The 14565-nt window shown below is 51.2% G+C and overlaps 7 protein-coding genes across 7 annotated transcripts; 3 read left to right on the top strand and 4 right to left on the bottom strand.

Moving 5' to 3' along the window:
- The first annotated feature begins 8 nt into the window (after positions 1 to 8).
- Positions 9 to 3228, top strand: ASPZODRAFT_131502 (hypothetical protein). The gene is made up of 4 exons (XM_022722777.1): positions 9 to 164; positions 313 to 1029; positions 1094 to 1154; positions 1219 to 3228. Exons 2-4 carry the CDS (start codon positions 401 to 403, stop codon positions 2899 to 2901), a joined length of 2373 nt encoding a protein of 790 aa, XP_022582408.1. The 5' UTR covers positions 9 to 164; positions 313 to 400; the 3' UTR covers positions 2902 to 3228.
- Positions 3229 to 3855: 627 nt separating this feature from the next.
- Positions 3856 to 4614, bottom strand: ASPZODRAFT_30742 (hypothetical protein; the record flags this gene model as incomplete). The annotated part of the gene is made up of 1 exon (XM_022728205.1): positions 3856 to 4614. A coding segment is annotated over one exon (759 nt), but the record flags the coding sequence as incomplete, so codon positions are not given.
- A 2805-nt stretch (positions 4615 to 7419) lies between these two features.
- Positions 7420 to 9079, top strand: ASPZODRAFT_63750 (hypothetical protein; the record flags this gene model as incomplete). Its single annotated transcript, XM_022729177.1, has 6 exons — positions 7420 to 7473; positions 7597 to 7607; positions 7785 to 7864; positions 8015 to 8227; positions 8294 to 8411; positions 8464 to 9079. 6 exons carry the CDS (start codon positions 7420 to 7422, stop codon positions 9077 to 9079), a joined length of 1092 nt encoding a protein of 363 aa, XP_022582406.1.
- A 120-nt stretch (positions 9080 to 9199) lies between these two features.
- Positions 9200 to 9974, bottom strand: ASPZODRAFT_141455 (hypothetical protein; the record flags this gene model as incomplete). Its single annotated transcript, XM_022724751.1, has 4 exons — positions 9200 to 9283; positions 9336 to 9376; positions 9431 to 9562; positions 9638 to 9974. The coding sequence occupies 4 exons, from the start codon at positions 9972 to 9974 to the stop codon at positions 9200 to 9202; spliced, it is 594 nt and encodes a 197-aa protein (XP_022582405.1).
- A 389-nt stretch (positions 9975 to 10363) lies between these two features.
- ASPZODRAFT_131494 (hypothetical protein) lies at positions 10364 to 12124 on the top strand. Its single transcript, XM_022722776.1, has 3 exons — positions 10364 to 10495; positions 10563 to 10858; positions 10961 to 12124. Exons 1-3 carry the CDS (start codon positions 10397 to 10399, stop codon positions 11658 to 11660), a joined length of 1095 nt encoding a protein of 364 aa, XP_022582404.1. The 5' UTR covers positions 10364 to 10396; the 3' UTR covers positions 11661 to 12124.
- ASPZODRAFT_1804322 (hypothetical protein) lies at positions 11758 to 12139 on the bottom strand. Its single transcript, XM_022727141.1, has one exon. It carries the CDS (start codon positions 12048 to 12050, stop codon positions 11856 to 11858), a length of 195 nt encoding a protein of 64 aa, XP_022582403.1. The 5' UTR covers positions 12051 to 12139; the 3' UTR covers positions 11758 to 11855.
- On the bottom strand, positions 11865 to 12784 carry ASPZODRAFT_1804012 (hypothetical protein). Its single transcript, XM_022727140.1, has one exon. The coding sequence runs from the start codon at positions 12624 to 12626 to the stop codon at positions 12069 to 12071; it is 558 nt and encodes a 185-aa protein (XP_022582402.1). The 5' UTR covers positions 12627 to 12784; the 3' UTR covers positions 11865 to 12068.
- Positions 12785 to 14565: the final 1781 nt, after the last annotated feature.

The following is a 14565-nucleotide window of genomic DNA, read 5'->3' as shown; positions in this document are numbered from 1 at the left end:
CAGTCGGGCCGGAGCACGTGCGGGGAGCGGGATCGACTCTCCAAGACGGGTTGCGGCGGTATGTGATTAGGGGGTTCTGAGTGACGGTCGTCTTTTGCCAGCGTGGAAGGATGGAAACACCTGCCGCCGGCCTGTCTTTTTCGACTGCTCTCTTTGGATGAATTGTGAGTATATTTGTGGTGGATTGCTGGTTGTGCGTGTGTGTGTGCGTGCGGGAGGGCCCCCCTCGCCCCGTTCCAGCGTGCCCCTGAACCGCCGATTTGCTTGCCCTCGTGGGCAAGATGAAAGGATAGATGCTCATTACTTAGCCAGGAATCCTCGGACTTATTGGATGATTATGCCTCTTTGGTAGACTGCCTACCAGGAGGACACCTCTCTGTGTCATCTGCGCGCCCCAAAAATGGCCACCGCATTGCCATTGCGCCCTTCTGGGAACGACTCGAACAGCCTACAGCCAACCTCGTCCGATTCATCGTCGAAAACGAATGGCCTACCGAGACTGTCTCCTGCCACATCTTTGCTCAGGCGATCGCCCAGTGGTGCTCACACTGCGGTACATCAACGCTCTGTCGACCATGTCGCCCCAAATTCCAGACCGCGGCGACACAAGTCGCAATACCCGCTCGACTCGCCGGAACGACATGTGGAATATATTCTAGTAGCCTCGTTCCATATTGACCGGGGCCCGATCATGGAGCATCAATATCCTGCGGCGATCAGTGGCGATGAGAGCATGTTAGCGGAGCTTATGCTTCCTGATCAGACGCATGTTCGAAGCCAAGACTGGACCATTTTCTTCTTGCATAAGGACACGAGCGCAGATGAGGACGAGGGCTCTGATTCCGAGAAGAAGAAGAAGAAAAAGAGGCGTCCAAGCATGCAGGGAAACGAATATGCAGAGAATGGAGATGAATTCGACAGTTCAGAGGACTCCGCAGAAAGCAGCGATGATGAAGATGGAGGCGAAGGGCCTCCATTGATGTATGTGCTTAACCTTGTGAATACGAAACAAGATAATACGGTCAGGCGGTATGACTTTCTTCCAGCTATGCCCTCACTCCATTTATTGCCTAGGCTCACCATGGTACAATAGAGGCGCAGTAGTGAAGGCGATGGCCATTTGCACTCGCCATTCATTCCTTCATATCTACAAGGTAGGACCGCCAGTCCAATATCGCCTACCATCTGGAGAACGCTTGCTAACTCATGATCCAAAAGCCTTTGCTTCTACTTGCACTCGAAGACTACTTCAAATCGCCGTACCCCGAGACCCTTGCTACCCTCTACCATGCGGTGAACGCTATGGACCTCTCTCTCATGCCCAAGCTTTCTATGCTAGAAAGGCAAATTCTGCAAGCAACAGACTCTAAAGACATGTTTATCGAGAAATTCGAAGGGATCATCCAGCAGCGTCTAGCAAAGGGCGAGGAGATAGGCGAGCCAGGAAGCCCGGTATCACCGAAGAGGGCCGCTGCAGGGTACATTCTTCCCAGGGATACCCACGAATTTGAGTCGAAAGTGGTTTATAACGACATACCAATACCCGTGAAGGTGCCGACTGTGATTTGGCCCGAGACCGTGGGAGATTTCTCCTTGATAAAACTGATACAGACGTTCTCGGCCCCCCATTCAGCGTCTCCTCAACCTTTTCTCCTCCACCCTCACCTCACAACAAACGGTGCATTCACCCATCCAATTATTGTTCTAATCAATGCAATGCTCACTCAGAAGCGGGTCATCTTCTTGGGGCACAATCGTCCCTCGGGTGAGGTGGCGGAGGCCGTCCTTGCTGCCTGTGCACTTGCCTCTGGTGGCATTCTGCGTGGTTTCACCCGGCATGCATTTCCATATACAGACTTGACAAAGATCGATGACTTGCTCAAGGTTCCGGGGTTCATTGCTGGCGTAACGAACCCCACGTTCGCAAACCATCCAGAGTGGTGGGATCTCCTCTGTGACCTGCCCACCGGGCGAATCAAAATTAGTAGCCGCATTGAACCTGCACCAGTGACGGAAGGACTTGTTTATTTCCAACAACAGAATTCTTTCATTGCATCAGGCTCGTCGGGTTCGGGCTCAGATCCGACGGGTGACCACGCCTTCATGGACGATATCCAGCGCGGTATCACCAACCGTCATGGTGAAAATGCCATCCGGGCCAAATGGCGCGAGTATATCATCAAGTTCACGCGTGTCGCGGCCGCCTTTGAGGAGGCTGTCTATGGAACCTCGAATTTGTTCGTCATCGGGCCGGGAGAGGAACTATCGCCTGATAGCCCGAGCGGGCTTCAAGCAGATCCCCTCAATCCCACCACATTGCGCGGACATGGCTATGTCTGGCCGGACGAGGGCTCGAAGCAACGGGAGCTAATTGCCTCGGTCTCACGGATTGAAGGATGGAGGAATACACGCTCGTACTACGGTTTTATACAAGATATTGCGTCGATGTATTACCCTGCGCGACCGATCAAAAGGCCGGACCTGCACCACCACCACGACCGCCTGAAGAAACTGAAGCTCTCGCATGCAGATTCCGGCGCCGTTTATCTTGCTTTCGCCCACTCTGTGAAAGACTACGCGGGGATCTGCCAGCTTCTTACCGTCACTCCGGAACGCAACGCAGGCCTGTTCTATCTCAGCATGGGTCTCTTCCACCCGGACCATACCGTCCGCGAAAGCACGGTGGATCTTCTGGATCGCATCGCGTCTCATCCGGCTGGCCGTCATTTCTGGGCACAGCTCGGCCGGTTCGCCAAGCTCGCCTACTTCCGCCTCAAGCGTGATCGAGAAACCGCACAGAGTCCTGTCTCGGCTTCGAAAGCACAGGCCTCGATGCCCTTTGGTATTCATCAGAGCCTGGTGGGTGTCGCTCTCGGGGATGGCAACGTCCGAAAGAGCTGATCAGCTTTCATTGCATTTGCATTGTATGGCGCTGCCTCCCCCCTTTTTTTTCTCCCTGTTTTTTCCCCCTAATCTATTTCGATTTTTGAACCTTTTTGACATGCTGGAGCATTGCGAGATTTTATTCAACATGCCGTGCATTTGACATCCGCTCGCCTGTCAGATATACCCATCTTTTGACCCCCTATTTCCTGATACATAGTTATTGAGCTCTTGTCGGCTTCTTGTCAACGAAGTACGAATCTTCAAATTATTCTGTGTTTATGCTTCCTTTTTGTTGGGCGTGTCCTATCATATCAACTTCCTTTCCCCCCCCCCCCTTTTTTTGGACCTGTTTTCCTGGATATACCTTGATTTATACCATTTCCTACCCCCATCTTCCAGAATTGTTGACAATGCTCTAGACCGGTTGATATGATGCTAACCATGCCACGTTTGATGAGAGAAAGGAGAAGAGGAGAAGAAAAAACACACAAGACGGTTTCCATATTCAAATCCACAGTGGAGTGTTTCATTAGACTGCGTATGCTTTACCATAGATCTTGTAGAATACGATGGATATTTAAGTTGATAGAAGCATGGGAATATCGTCTCACGACTGTTGAGGGTAGAAAATAAACATTCTTGAATTTACCTAGTTGACTGAAGTCATTCATCACAAATATTATTTCTAAAACATTATTCTGTACAATATTGTACAAATATGTATCAATCAGGCGGCTCCAAGAAACAGAGAATAAATCAAGTATGCAACGCTGACATTACCATGAAACCATGCTGGTGGGGAGTTCAGATAAAGGAGTGGCGACGCAGGTTCATTGTCAACCGGTAGGGTAGGAAAGAAAAGAGGGTCTATCTGTATCAAGGTAGGATGTTTTCCGTGTATTTGGAAAAAGATAGTGAAGAGAGAGAGAGAGTGTGTGTGTGTATGTAAGCGCAGAGCAAGTGTCAAAATAGTCTTAGAATGGCAACCCCCAAGCTGAGTGCCAAGGTAGATATAAGTAGTGGGATATCGAGCTGCCGCGACGTCAACCCACTACGGTTGATAGAAGCCTTCGATGCGACGGTGATGTTAGTCGTGGCGAAATCGTCCCCACACCTCTCGTCCACTTGAGCAGCAGCAGCAAGATAGACACTTGTCAGAGGCTGCCCCTTGACCTCTGCCCATTCGCTGAAGACAGTCATATCAGCCTGCAAGCATTTGTTGCATGTCGGGTGGTTCGAGCTGGTGAGGGCAGTGCCCAAGGGCAGGAAGTAGACGTAATAATCGGCAATATTGCTGGTATTCAAGGCAGCGTCCACGAAGCAGTAGTCTTCTGTGCTTGGGTTTATCAGGCACGTCGCCCGATAGACAGGTTCGTAGGCCACCATCGATCGATACGCCTCCTTCACCACAGGATTGCCTAGTTCATAATCTTGTCCACAGGCACTATCTTCAACGAGGTTCGAGGCGAAATCAGTCAGTACCTCGGAACAAGTCTCCACCGAGACACTACAGGACTTTTGTAGTACACGTGTGAGGTCCACGGCTGATGTGAGCATCTCGAAGAAAGCGTCCGAGGTCTCCAGCAACATAGATACAGCATGGCAGCCAATCATCGTTTCATTCGCTATCAATTTGTTCAAGAACTTGGGGCAACTTGAGACGGTGAAATTGGTCCCAATTCCTGTATCGAAAGGGCTGGGCATCGACCAAGAAGAGGTAGCAGTCGATGTGGCACTGGTACTGGTGCTGCTGGCCGTGGCTGATGCCGTCGTGTTGGATGACCTCGGTACCAGGACTGATAACGAGTCGTCGTGATCGTCCGAAGTGGTCGGGCTGTCGGTATCCACTGCAAGGTCTTGTTCACCTTGTTCGCGAGGCAGGTCGGTCAATTCAAGTGCCCTTTGCGCAAGATCTTGTTCGACAGGCACATCGATGCTAGACGAGTGGGTCTCAAGAGGAGGGAGAGATGTCCGCACAGTGTGCGGCGCAATGGCGGGCAAGGCAGATGAGGTTTCTGTCAAGAAGACTAGAATGGCGATTATGATTAATAACAGATGATGTATCCCAATATATCGATTTGCTCGAGGGGATGGTGTTGATATTAAAGTCGACTGAAATGGCCGCACCTGCTCAAGGTGGAAAGGAATGGAAGTTTTGGCAGGCATTGCGGCGATATAAGATAATGAACGTCTGCTCCTCCTCCCACGGGGTAAAGAGTGTGGAGAAGCGTGCAAAATGGTGGTCATGGCGGATTTCAATGAGTGACGAGCCACGGGGGGCAGAAAGAATGACATGAGCTCTCCAACATACAGATTGGTGTGTTGCCCTTCAAGGAGACGTCAACGACGGTTGATTTTCCGTCAGTGCCCTCCAGATTATCGATGATAAGATGAGGAGGTGCTCATGACATGTTGCCGGTGGTGTGAGTGACCGAGCATGGAAGAAACGACTTCATGCTATGCCAATCGTCGTCCCTTACAGCGATGGAGCGATGGAGTGACGGAGCGACGACTGTCGGTACTGACCAGAGAAACCATCCGGGCATGCTGCAGCGGTGCAGACCGGCTGTATTTTCTAATTCCTAGAAATGGTGGCTCTCGGCGAAGGCTAGTAGGGCAGCAGGTGCTAGGTGGGCGGGAAGGGTTTCAGCCATTCAGGAGATACAAGGCACATGGCCAGACGACGAAAGCCCGGACTGGGGGTTCAGGAGGGTACGGCACTAGCCGTGACTCCAATGAGAAAGCCGCTCGTCTCAGGGGGGGTTCACACCCAGGGACAAACGGTCCATAGTTCATGCTATTAATGGCGAGTTAGTCGGGTCCGGGGCTTATCAACAGTATTATAGACAAGCATGTGGATTCCGGTTTTGAACCTGCATTAAATCATATCATTATTAGCTCTCAGTAGTTGACTAGTGAACTAACTACCGGCCACGTAACTAACTAGGAGTTGTAACTTAACTACTAGTCACTCACATTGCTAAAACGGATAGTTGACTAGTTTGACAGTAGTAGTTATTCCCCTTCCGTGTCCGCTGGAATTCATCAGATATCCCGGCAAGGCATCAAACTCAAAGTTCAGGGGCCGGGGGGGCGAGACCATTCGATCGCTTCTGTCTGTGCCTTCGGCCGTGCTGATCGATCGGGCCTGTCTCGATAACAGGCACAACGACGCTACGACAGCCACGTTCGAGACCACCGCGTAACCGTGGGGCTTTTAGCGTCTTAGTCTTCAAAATTCCTCGGATGTCGACCGTCAGTGCTTTCTACTCGAACTCTACCTACACTCCGTAGTCAGTAAGAAATCGAACGCAGGATAATTGTGGATCTTCTCATGCTGAACAACTTGCAAGAAACAACCAGTACAGTAGTGCCCCCCTGGGCCTTGCCATGGAACCCTCCCCCAGGGCAGGGAGGTAGGTTGTAGCTTGAGAATTTTTTCTGGTGCTGTAACAAGTTACGCACTGTAAAGATGAGGCAATAATCACTGGAGAACCTATAAAAGAAGTCGTCTGTAGCCATAAGAAGCGGAGAGGCCTTTTGTTGTTGAGCGTAAGTCGACGACGGAACGACGCGAGCTCGGTTTATTTTCGGTCATCTCGCGTGACCTGCTCAGGTACAGTCACCAGTGTCTACTCCGTGGGCAAGGTACCTAGGTAGTTGACTTCAATTCTACCTCCTGCAACAAAACAACATCATCTCAACACAGCCATTACTATCTATCAAGTACTGATTTGCGAATCATGTACTGACTCTTGTTGCATTGCATTAAGCAATCTACTAGCCGTGTAGATCCGACTTTGTTTAATGAAATGTCTGCAGATCCTGGCTGACAGCGAACTAGCCCTTCGGATGTAAGAAGAAGACATGATAGGCCGTCAATCTGCAAAGTGAGTAACAGACTGCACTCAGATTAACCTGGAGAATGTCACCAGCTGACTTATAGCAGCAGTAACAATAGATAAATGCCTGTTAGTTAGTACCTGCCCGAGAATACCAGCCGGTAATCGAAGATCACCGAACCAAAGACGCTGGGGTTCAACCGACCTACTACATGAACACATCGTCTGGAGATTAAAGGTGTACGGAGTAGAGAGGAACTAGACTTGTGTGGTATAAGAGTTTCCTGGCCCTGCGGGCCAAGGAATTTATTTGCATCTCAACCGATATCTGCACGAATGTGCTTTTAAATACGACGGCCAATCTTTCAAGGGGAAATAGTAATCAGTACCTTGAACTACCTAGGTAACTATATCTATTCGTACTCTGTACTACATAAGATGGTTAATAGTCAATATATAGTTCTACGCCTGCTTCCTTTCCCTCTTTTTCTGCCGCCACTTCGGAACCACAATCATAATCACTAAGCTGATAAGAAAAATGGATGCCCCTCCTTAGAGATCACAGTTGCTGGCAACATCGGCGCTCAAGCAAAACACACCTCACCAATTCAGACGCTGCATCTGTTTGCATGATAGACTGGACTGCTTTCTGCTTTCACTATACTCGTGGAATAGAATTTTGTTATAGAAAATGACCTCGGACCTGCTCGTGCCGGAGACCCGGGTCCTTGCGATAGCAAGTCATGTATGTGTCATATCTTCTTGCGCTCGTTCCTGGCAACTGGTCACGATACGGGGGTTTTCGCTTTCAATATGTTTCGTCTCTATGGCTTTGCTAACATATTGACTGTTTTTGGTTGAACAAAAGGTGGTGTATGGGTACGTCAAATCCAATCGAATGCGTCTGGAACCAGCTCTTCGAAGCCATGTTAGCAACGAGAGTAATATTCCTGCTTCTCCATCTTTGGCATGGCATACACTTCCATGAACTGCTTCCTCTCAATCGCGCTCTGGCTTCTCTAGCGGAATTGGACCTCGTTGACAAAATGGCGTTAGCTATGTCGGCAACTCAATGGCCACCTTTGTGATGCAATCCTTGGGATGCGAAGTCGCTGCCGTGCATACTGTCCACTTCAGTGAGTGAGCCCTGCCCTCTCCTGGAGGGTGACCATGATTCTTCTTTCTTTCCGTAGTCTCCTGCTCTCCAACTTACTTCCAGCCTCGAGGAGCTTCTTACCCCGCTTTGAGAATATCTAGCTAACAGGATCTAACCAAAAAAAAACAAGGCAATCACACTGGTTATAGACAATTCAAGGGCACAAGATCAACTGCTCAAGAGATCGAGGATCTTTACCATGGCCTCAAGCAGAGCTACCTCACTGATTTCGACGTCATGCTATCGGGGTACGCTCCCAGCGCCGCCGCGGTCGAAGCAGTGGGGGCCATCGGCATGGACCTACAAAAGAAAGCAGAGGGCAAGCCTGGCTCTTTTTTTTGGGGTGGGGGTTTTTTCTTTCTTTTTCTTCTTTTCCAACTTCTTTTTGACAGTGGATTGACTTGGTTAGTTCTCGACCCGGTCATGGGCGACCAGGGACGACTGTATGTGAACGACGACGTGGTCCCTGCATATAAGAAAATCATGCATCACGCTGATCTGATCCTTCCCAATCAATTCGAAGCGGAGTAAGTATTTTATCCCTCTTATTTATACAGATATTTTATCTAACACGTCAAGAACTCTTTCCGGGATCAAAATCACATCTCTCAGCAGCCTCGCGGAAGCCGTGACGGCCATCCACAAGATATACTCTGTGCCACATGTGATCATAACTTCTGTCCAACTTGCCAAACTCGTCTCTGCCAACCCTAGCTCAACGGAAGACGGGCCCTCGACCCTCACGGTCATCGGATCAACAATCCGCTCGGACGGCTCCCCGCGTCTCTTCCACATCGACGTCCCAGCCCTGGACTGCTTCTTCAGCGGCACAGGCGACATGTTCGCCGCCACGATGGTCGCGCGGTTACGCGAGGCCGTCGCCGCAGCCGGGCCAGCCCTATGCTCCACCAAGTCCTGGGTCTCCCCGGACGATGTGCCCGCCACGGCGCTGCCCCTCGCTCAAGCCACGGCAAAAGTCCTAGCAAGTATGCACACCGTGCTGGAGAAGACGCTTGAGGCGCGTGATGCAGAGATGCGCTCTTCTTCTCCTTCTTCTTCTTCTTCTTCTTCCGACGAGGAGCAGAAGCGCGCATACCTTCTTCTCACCAAGGCGTCGGAGGTCCGTCTAGTGCGCAACGTGCAATACCTGCGGGATCCGATTGTGCAGTTTGAGGTGCAGGAGTGGAGGGAGTGACGACTACCTACATATACATTGATATTCTCAAATGCACAGCGGTCTTCCTAGTATCTCATTTAATGGTCATAAATCATGCCTATCCTTTTTCTTCTTCTCCTGTAACTATATCAAATGAAATTATTTCCCCGTGCTGCCGAATCCACCCGCCCCACGGACACTTTCTTCCAACTCCTCGACGACCATCACTTCAGGGGTATAGATCTACCTGTATTAGCACGAGGGAAAAAGTATAAAAGCATAAATAGGTACTCACCCGCTCCAGAACCAATTGAGCAATCCGATCGCCTTCCTTGACTGCGATGGAGTTAGCAACCATATAGAAAGTTATTCTTTTTTTCAACCACGTACCCGTGAAATCGACATCGGAGAAGTTGAAGAGCAGAACCTTGACTTCACCACGATAATCGGCATCAATCACGCCGGCGCCCGTGTCGATGAAGTGCTTTGACGCGAGGCCACTGCGGGGGGCAATTCGGCCATCTATCAAACAACATTAATTCTTCATACATTGTATTGTATGTATATATATATATATATATATATATATATACTTACATGTGCCTTCCGGAACGGCAATGGCAATGCCCGTATCGACGAGCGCCTTGCCCTTGGCAGGGACGACGGTCTCCTTTGCACTATAAACGTCGTAGCCTGCAGCAAAGGCTGAGCCACGGGTAGGTGCGCGACCGGCTTCGGTGAGCTTCTTGACTAGAAGAGGAGGTAGGGGTTGTGCGAGGGTGGTAACGGCGGTGTCGAGGGCCATGGTGATAGCTTTGGGTCTTTTCGGGAGCGGAGAGGCAGGCAGAGACGGGGGTTCGTGGGGGATGGCAGTAGTGCTGGTGGTGGTCTTGGTGGTGGTGCCTGGTGGAGGAGGTGTGGTCTCTCTGGTCATGGTTTCAAAGGAAGAATGGTTAGAAAGAACTAGCGAGCGAGTTTACGGAGTACTTCTAGTGTCAATTAAACCAAATTATGAAAGGGTAATTGGTTTCTTTCACGCGTTCCAGCGGTGAAGGAACGCGCCTCGCGTCGATCGCCGGCTTGGCATGTTTGTCTGGCATGCAAACCTATAAACTGCACTTCTGGTCGCTGCCGGTCGCTGGATCCCCGCTTTATGTAACCCCCCCCCCCCCCCCCAAAGCTCAGACCAAGGTTTTGCCTCGGCTCCCCGGGTTTGGGAGCGATGCTCCCAGGATGTTTATACAATAGCCGCCGATTAGTCTTCAACCCTTGTAGAAGAGTACTTGTACTTGGATTTTCTATGCAAAAGCTATCTTGGAAGAGATTTTGAATTGAACTCAGACATTTATACTAATCATGGCTGGCGCGGTGCGCCAACCGATTGATGTCCCATCGCTGGAGCGGTACATCGATCAGAACGTCCCGGGTATCAAGACACCTTTAGATGTGAAACAGGCAAGTGCACTCACTGTACCGATAGAATTCAGACCGAAAATTGCTGGGTTGACGGTTCTTCTTGCAGTTCAGCTTCGGTCAATCCAACCCGACATATCTTCTCACCGGTGCAGACGGGCAGAAGAGTGTGTTGCGGAAAAAGCCTCCGGGAGCCCTGCTTTCCAAAACCGCACATATGGTGGAACGCGAATACAAGATCATCCATGCGTTGGAGACCACCGATGTCCCCGTTCCCAAGGCCTACTGCCTTTGCCAGGACAGCGATGTGATCGGAACTCCCTTCTATATCATGGAGTTCCTTGACGGGCGCATGTTCACCGATCCGGCCATGCCTGGAATTAGCCCGGGGGATCGAACTGCTTTGTATGAGGTTTTCTTTTTTCTTTTCCTTCCTCCCCCCCCCTTTTTTTTTGAATTGCTTTATATGTTGAACATCCGAAGAACTGATGATCTGACTTGCTGTAGATGGCGGGCCGCGATCGAGACCTTGGCCACCTTCCACCGTGTCAACCCCCAAGCCGTTGGACTGGAACGATTCGGAAAGCCGAGCGGCTTCTACGATCGCCAGATCGCTACCTTTACGTCGGTGTCGCGGGCCCAGGCCCAGGCGGTAGACGTGGAAACAAAGGAACCTGTCGGGGAGCTCCCCCATTTCGCAGACATGGTGCAATTCTTCAGTAACAAGACCACGCAGCCGCGGGATCGGGGCACGCTAGTCCACGGCGACTACAAGATTGATAACATGGTCTTCCACAAGACTGAGCCGCGGGTTATCGGCATCCTGGACTGGGAGATGGCCACTGTTGGACATCCGTTATCGGACCTTTGCAACCTGACCAGCCCGTACTTCCTAGAGAGCACAGAGCACCAGTCAAAGGACTTCCAGCCGGGCGCGGTGCCGGGTATACCCCGGCGGGAGGATTGTATCCGGTGGTACACCGCCGCCGCAGGATGGGATCCCACTCCCGAAGTGCTGTGGGGGGACGCATTCTTCGCCTTTCGAAGCTCCGTGATAATGCAAGGTATAGCCGCCCGGTACGCGTTACGGCAGGCCAGCAGCGCCCGAGCCGTGCAGTATGCAAAGAGGACGGGGCCTTTTGCCTTGGAGGCATGGGAGCGGGTGAAGAAGGTCCAGGAAATGTCATCCCCCAAGGGTCATTTGTGATATGATGTATCACGGTTGAATACCCATGTAGATAACAGAGGATAATAAAGGGATCATATTCGATGATTTATGTGGTGCACTATACTATACCTCATACACAATCCTGTTTCAAATCGCTGTCCATTTTCTTTTTTTTTTCTGCTCCTAGGGTGATACACGAGTACCCGACGGCCTTTTCATTGGACGCTCAAAGAGTCAGTCCACGGTAGCATGGCTTGTGTGACAACTCATGCGCAGGCGCCAGAATCCCAGGGATGATGTCAATCCAATAAGAAGGAGACGCAATGCACTCAGCAGGCATATGGCACCCGGAAACTGTCGCCGCACCTTGCAAGAGTATTGAGTGCGGCTCCGCAAGACGCCTACCGGGGATGCGCTTGAAGATCCCATTCACCACAGTGGGCGGGGTCATCGAGGCTGATACGTCATACCACTGCATAACTCTGCACCTTGCTCCCTCCTAGGTTTTTTTTTTTTTTTTTTTTTTTTTTTTTTTTTTACAATGGCAAGCGTAAGAAAGAAGGCACACCGTTGCCCGATCATTCTGTGATGTGGTGGTACAGAGTACTTACGATCCCTCCAATCAGGACCCCGTGACGAGGATTTTCCGAGGTATTGCTGATCTCTCCAGAGATAAGTCCCAGAGCGTGGGGGATAAATGAAGGGGCTGGGAGTGAGTTGGAGGACGGTTGAGAGGAGAAAAACACCAGCTAAACCTGTAAAGGTTGACACGGGGCGGCCCGCGTACTTTTCATTCGGAGACAGAAATGAGGCAGTCTCAGAATGACGCCAAAATCCTGAAACGCCACGCTCTGTTTTGGCCGGCAGGTTTTCGGGGTGATGATTGATGCCTGATGTCGTGAAAAGGCCGGTTTTCCAGACCGATTCTGAACGGCTAGCTGGCGGTTGGCTCGGACCAACGACCCCAGTCGACTGTGCCAGCATGAGAGGGAGCGAACCAATCATCGAGAGCAGATCCCAGTAGCTTTGTGCTTTACCAGGGCTTCTTGTGCATGGAGGTGCAGGGAATCTGATTCTGGTTTTCAAGTACAGAGGACTTCGAGTCCTAATGGCTATTTTCCGCAAGGCCGTTGGACAGCGGCTTTTGGGGCGAAAACCCTATCGCTAAATTTCGGATTCCCAAACCACCACGTCTCTGTCTGTCTCTGTGGAGAACCACAGCCCCGCCATTGCCTTTTCTCTGTGGTCATATAGGAGGGGAAGGAACCTGGTGGTAGATAGTTAGTACCTAACTAAGCTAGTTAGTAGTGAGTGACTGATATGAAGACCCAAGCGGCTTGTAATCATCCATCACGATCTGAGGTGTCAACTGCAGTGGAAGAAACCAAGCTTGGGGGATCTGCCATCCAGAACCGAGTACGAGATCGGACTGAACAATACTCCGTACCTCTACAGTACCACAGTAACCCGAGACCATACCCGGGAGGGCATATGTAGGAGGAATAACCATGAAGATAGGTCCTCTGTACAATTAATAGTCAAGACTGGCTCTTACTGCACGATCAGCCAGATACCGTTCGTGGAGTTCAGCCGCCATGACTGCTGCTGTTGCTGTTGCTGCTCTGTGACATGACAAGTCACATCCCAGAGAGGACTGTTTGAACAAACAACGGCTTTTCATACCAACCGAGTTCCGCGATGAGCCCGGTCTGGGTCTGGGTCTTTGGGAGGGGTTGCTCTAATGTCTGGCGGGCTGACGCGGTGTGAGATTCCTGGTGTGCCACTGTGGAGAGGAGATCACGTTGTCTGCGGCGAAGGGCCGCCTCACCTGACCTCGCAGTACGAGCCGCGAGCAACCGGAGGGCAAGGCGAGGGATGGGCTGTTGACACCTTAAATCAGGCAACCAAACCGCACATGAGCTTTTTTTTTTTTTTTTTTTTCGTCAAGAGAAAAACCGACTGACAGGCGAAACACTGCGGGCGCCAGGTCTACTCCGTAGTCCATGAGCCAGTAGACATCAGACAACAAGCGGAACTAGTTAGACGCTAACACTTCTTTATTGCACTTCCTTCTGGCCTTGGGAGCCGTGTAGGCGCCAGCTGCCAGCAAACAACCATAATGCAGGTTGACACAGCCTGGACAGCGGGACACTTCATCCACCCAGTGCTACCTAGGTAACTTAGGTAGGTAACTAGGTACCTAGGTACTAGTGGAGGTACTAGAGGTAGGTACCTGCCTGCTTGGGTACTGGGCTGGTGCTTACCTAACCCAGTGCCTCCCAGGAGGACTAGCGTTCTTTTTTCCGAACAGCCAATCAGACGTACAGGCCAGGGTGGATGCGGCATGCGTCCAAACAGAGCCGCATCTGGGCTCGTGGGACGTGGCTCGCTCCGGCTCTGGCTGGCTGGCGCGGCCCCCCCGATGGGCAGTCAGTGGTGGTCAGTGGTGGTCACCTCGTCAGCCTCCAGCGACGAGGAACAGGGGGAGGAGAGAAGGTGAAAAAAGAAAAGAGGGAGAAAAAAAGAGGCGCCCGTCCCCCTTCAAGCGACCAAGTTCTCCTCCACCGATTTTCCCTCAGGAGTAAAACCAGACCTTACCAGACCTTACCAGACCTTAACTAATCCTCCCTACTTGCAAGAGCCGCTGCTGACCGCTTCGCTGGGGCTCACTCTGCCAACTTTAAGCGGGCTTCCCGTCCTTCTAGCCTCTTAGCCTCGCGTTCTCTTGTCTTACCAGAGATTATTATTATTATTGTTGTTGTTGTTTGGCATTTGCAACCCACTCCACCCGTGACCGCCCTCGCGCTCACCTCGGTCCCCTCCAACCTTGCGCTCATCAAGCGTCATCCCCAGCTTGCCGAACCTGTCTCGCCTGTTCCTCCGGTTGAACGTGCCTGGGCGTGTTTGAAGAAGCGCTGCGGTCGCCCGTCGGTTCAAGTAGCAT

Source organism: Penicilliopsis zonata (genome assembly GCF_001890105.1).
Source record: "Penicilliopsis zonata CBS 506.65 unplaced genomic scaffold ASPZOscaffold_5, whole genome shotgun sequence".
Classification (NCBI taxonomy): domain Eukaryota; kingdom Fungi; phylum Ascomycota; class Eurotiomycetes; order Eurotiales; family Aspergillaceae; genus Penicilliopsis; species Penicilliopsis zonata.
The sequence above is the reverse complement of the archived record's forward strand: the minus strand, read 5'-3'. Positions and strand labels throughout refer to the sequence as shown.

Bases quoted from the DNA above. Each gene is read 5' to 3' on its own strand.
- ASPZODRAFT_131502 (XM_022722777.1), top strand. From the start codon at position 401: ATGGCCACCGCATTGCCATTGCGCCCTTCTGGGAACGACTCGAACAGC. The intron at 1,030-1,093 runs GTATGACTTTCT...ATGGTACAATAG, and splicing joins CAAGATAATACGGTCAGGCG to AGGCGCAGTAGTGAAGGCGA. The intron at 1,155-1,218 runs GTAGGACCGCCA...ATGATCCAAAAG, and splicing joins CATTCCTTCATATCTACAAG to CCTTTGCTTCTACTTGCACT.
- ASPZODRAFT_131494 (XM_022722776.1), top strand. From the start codon at position 10,397: ATGGCTGGCGCGGTGCGCCAACCGATTGATGTCCCATCGCTGGAGCGG. The intron at 10,496-10,562 runs GCAAGTGCACTC...TTCTTCTTGCAG, and splicing joins CACCTTTAGATGTGAAACAG to TTCAGCTTCGGTCAATCCAA. The intron at 10,859-10,960 runs GTATGAGGTTTT...GACTTGCTGTAG, and splicing joins CCGGGGGATCGAACTGCTTT to ATGGCGGGCCGCGATCGAGA.
- ASPZODRAFT_1804322 (XM_022727141.1), bottom strand. From the start codon at position 12,050: ATGGGATCTTCAAGCGCATCCCCGGTAGGCGTCTTGCGGAGCCGCACT.
- ASPZODRAFT_1804012 (XM_022727140.1), bottom strand. From the start codon at position 12,626: ATGATTGGTTCGCTCCCTCTCATGCTGGCACAGTCGACTGGGGTCGTT.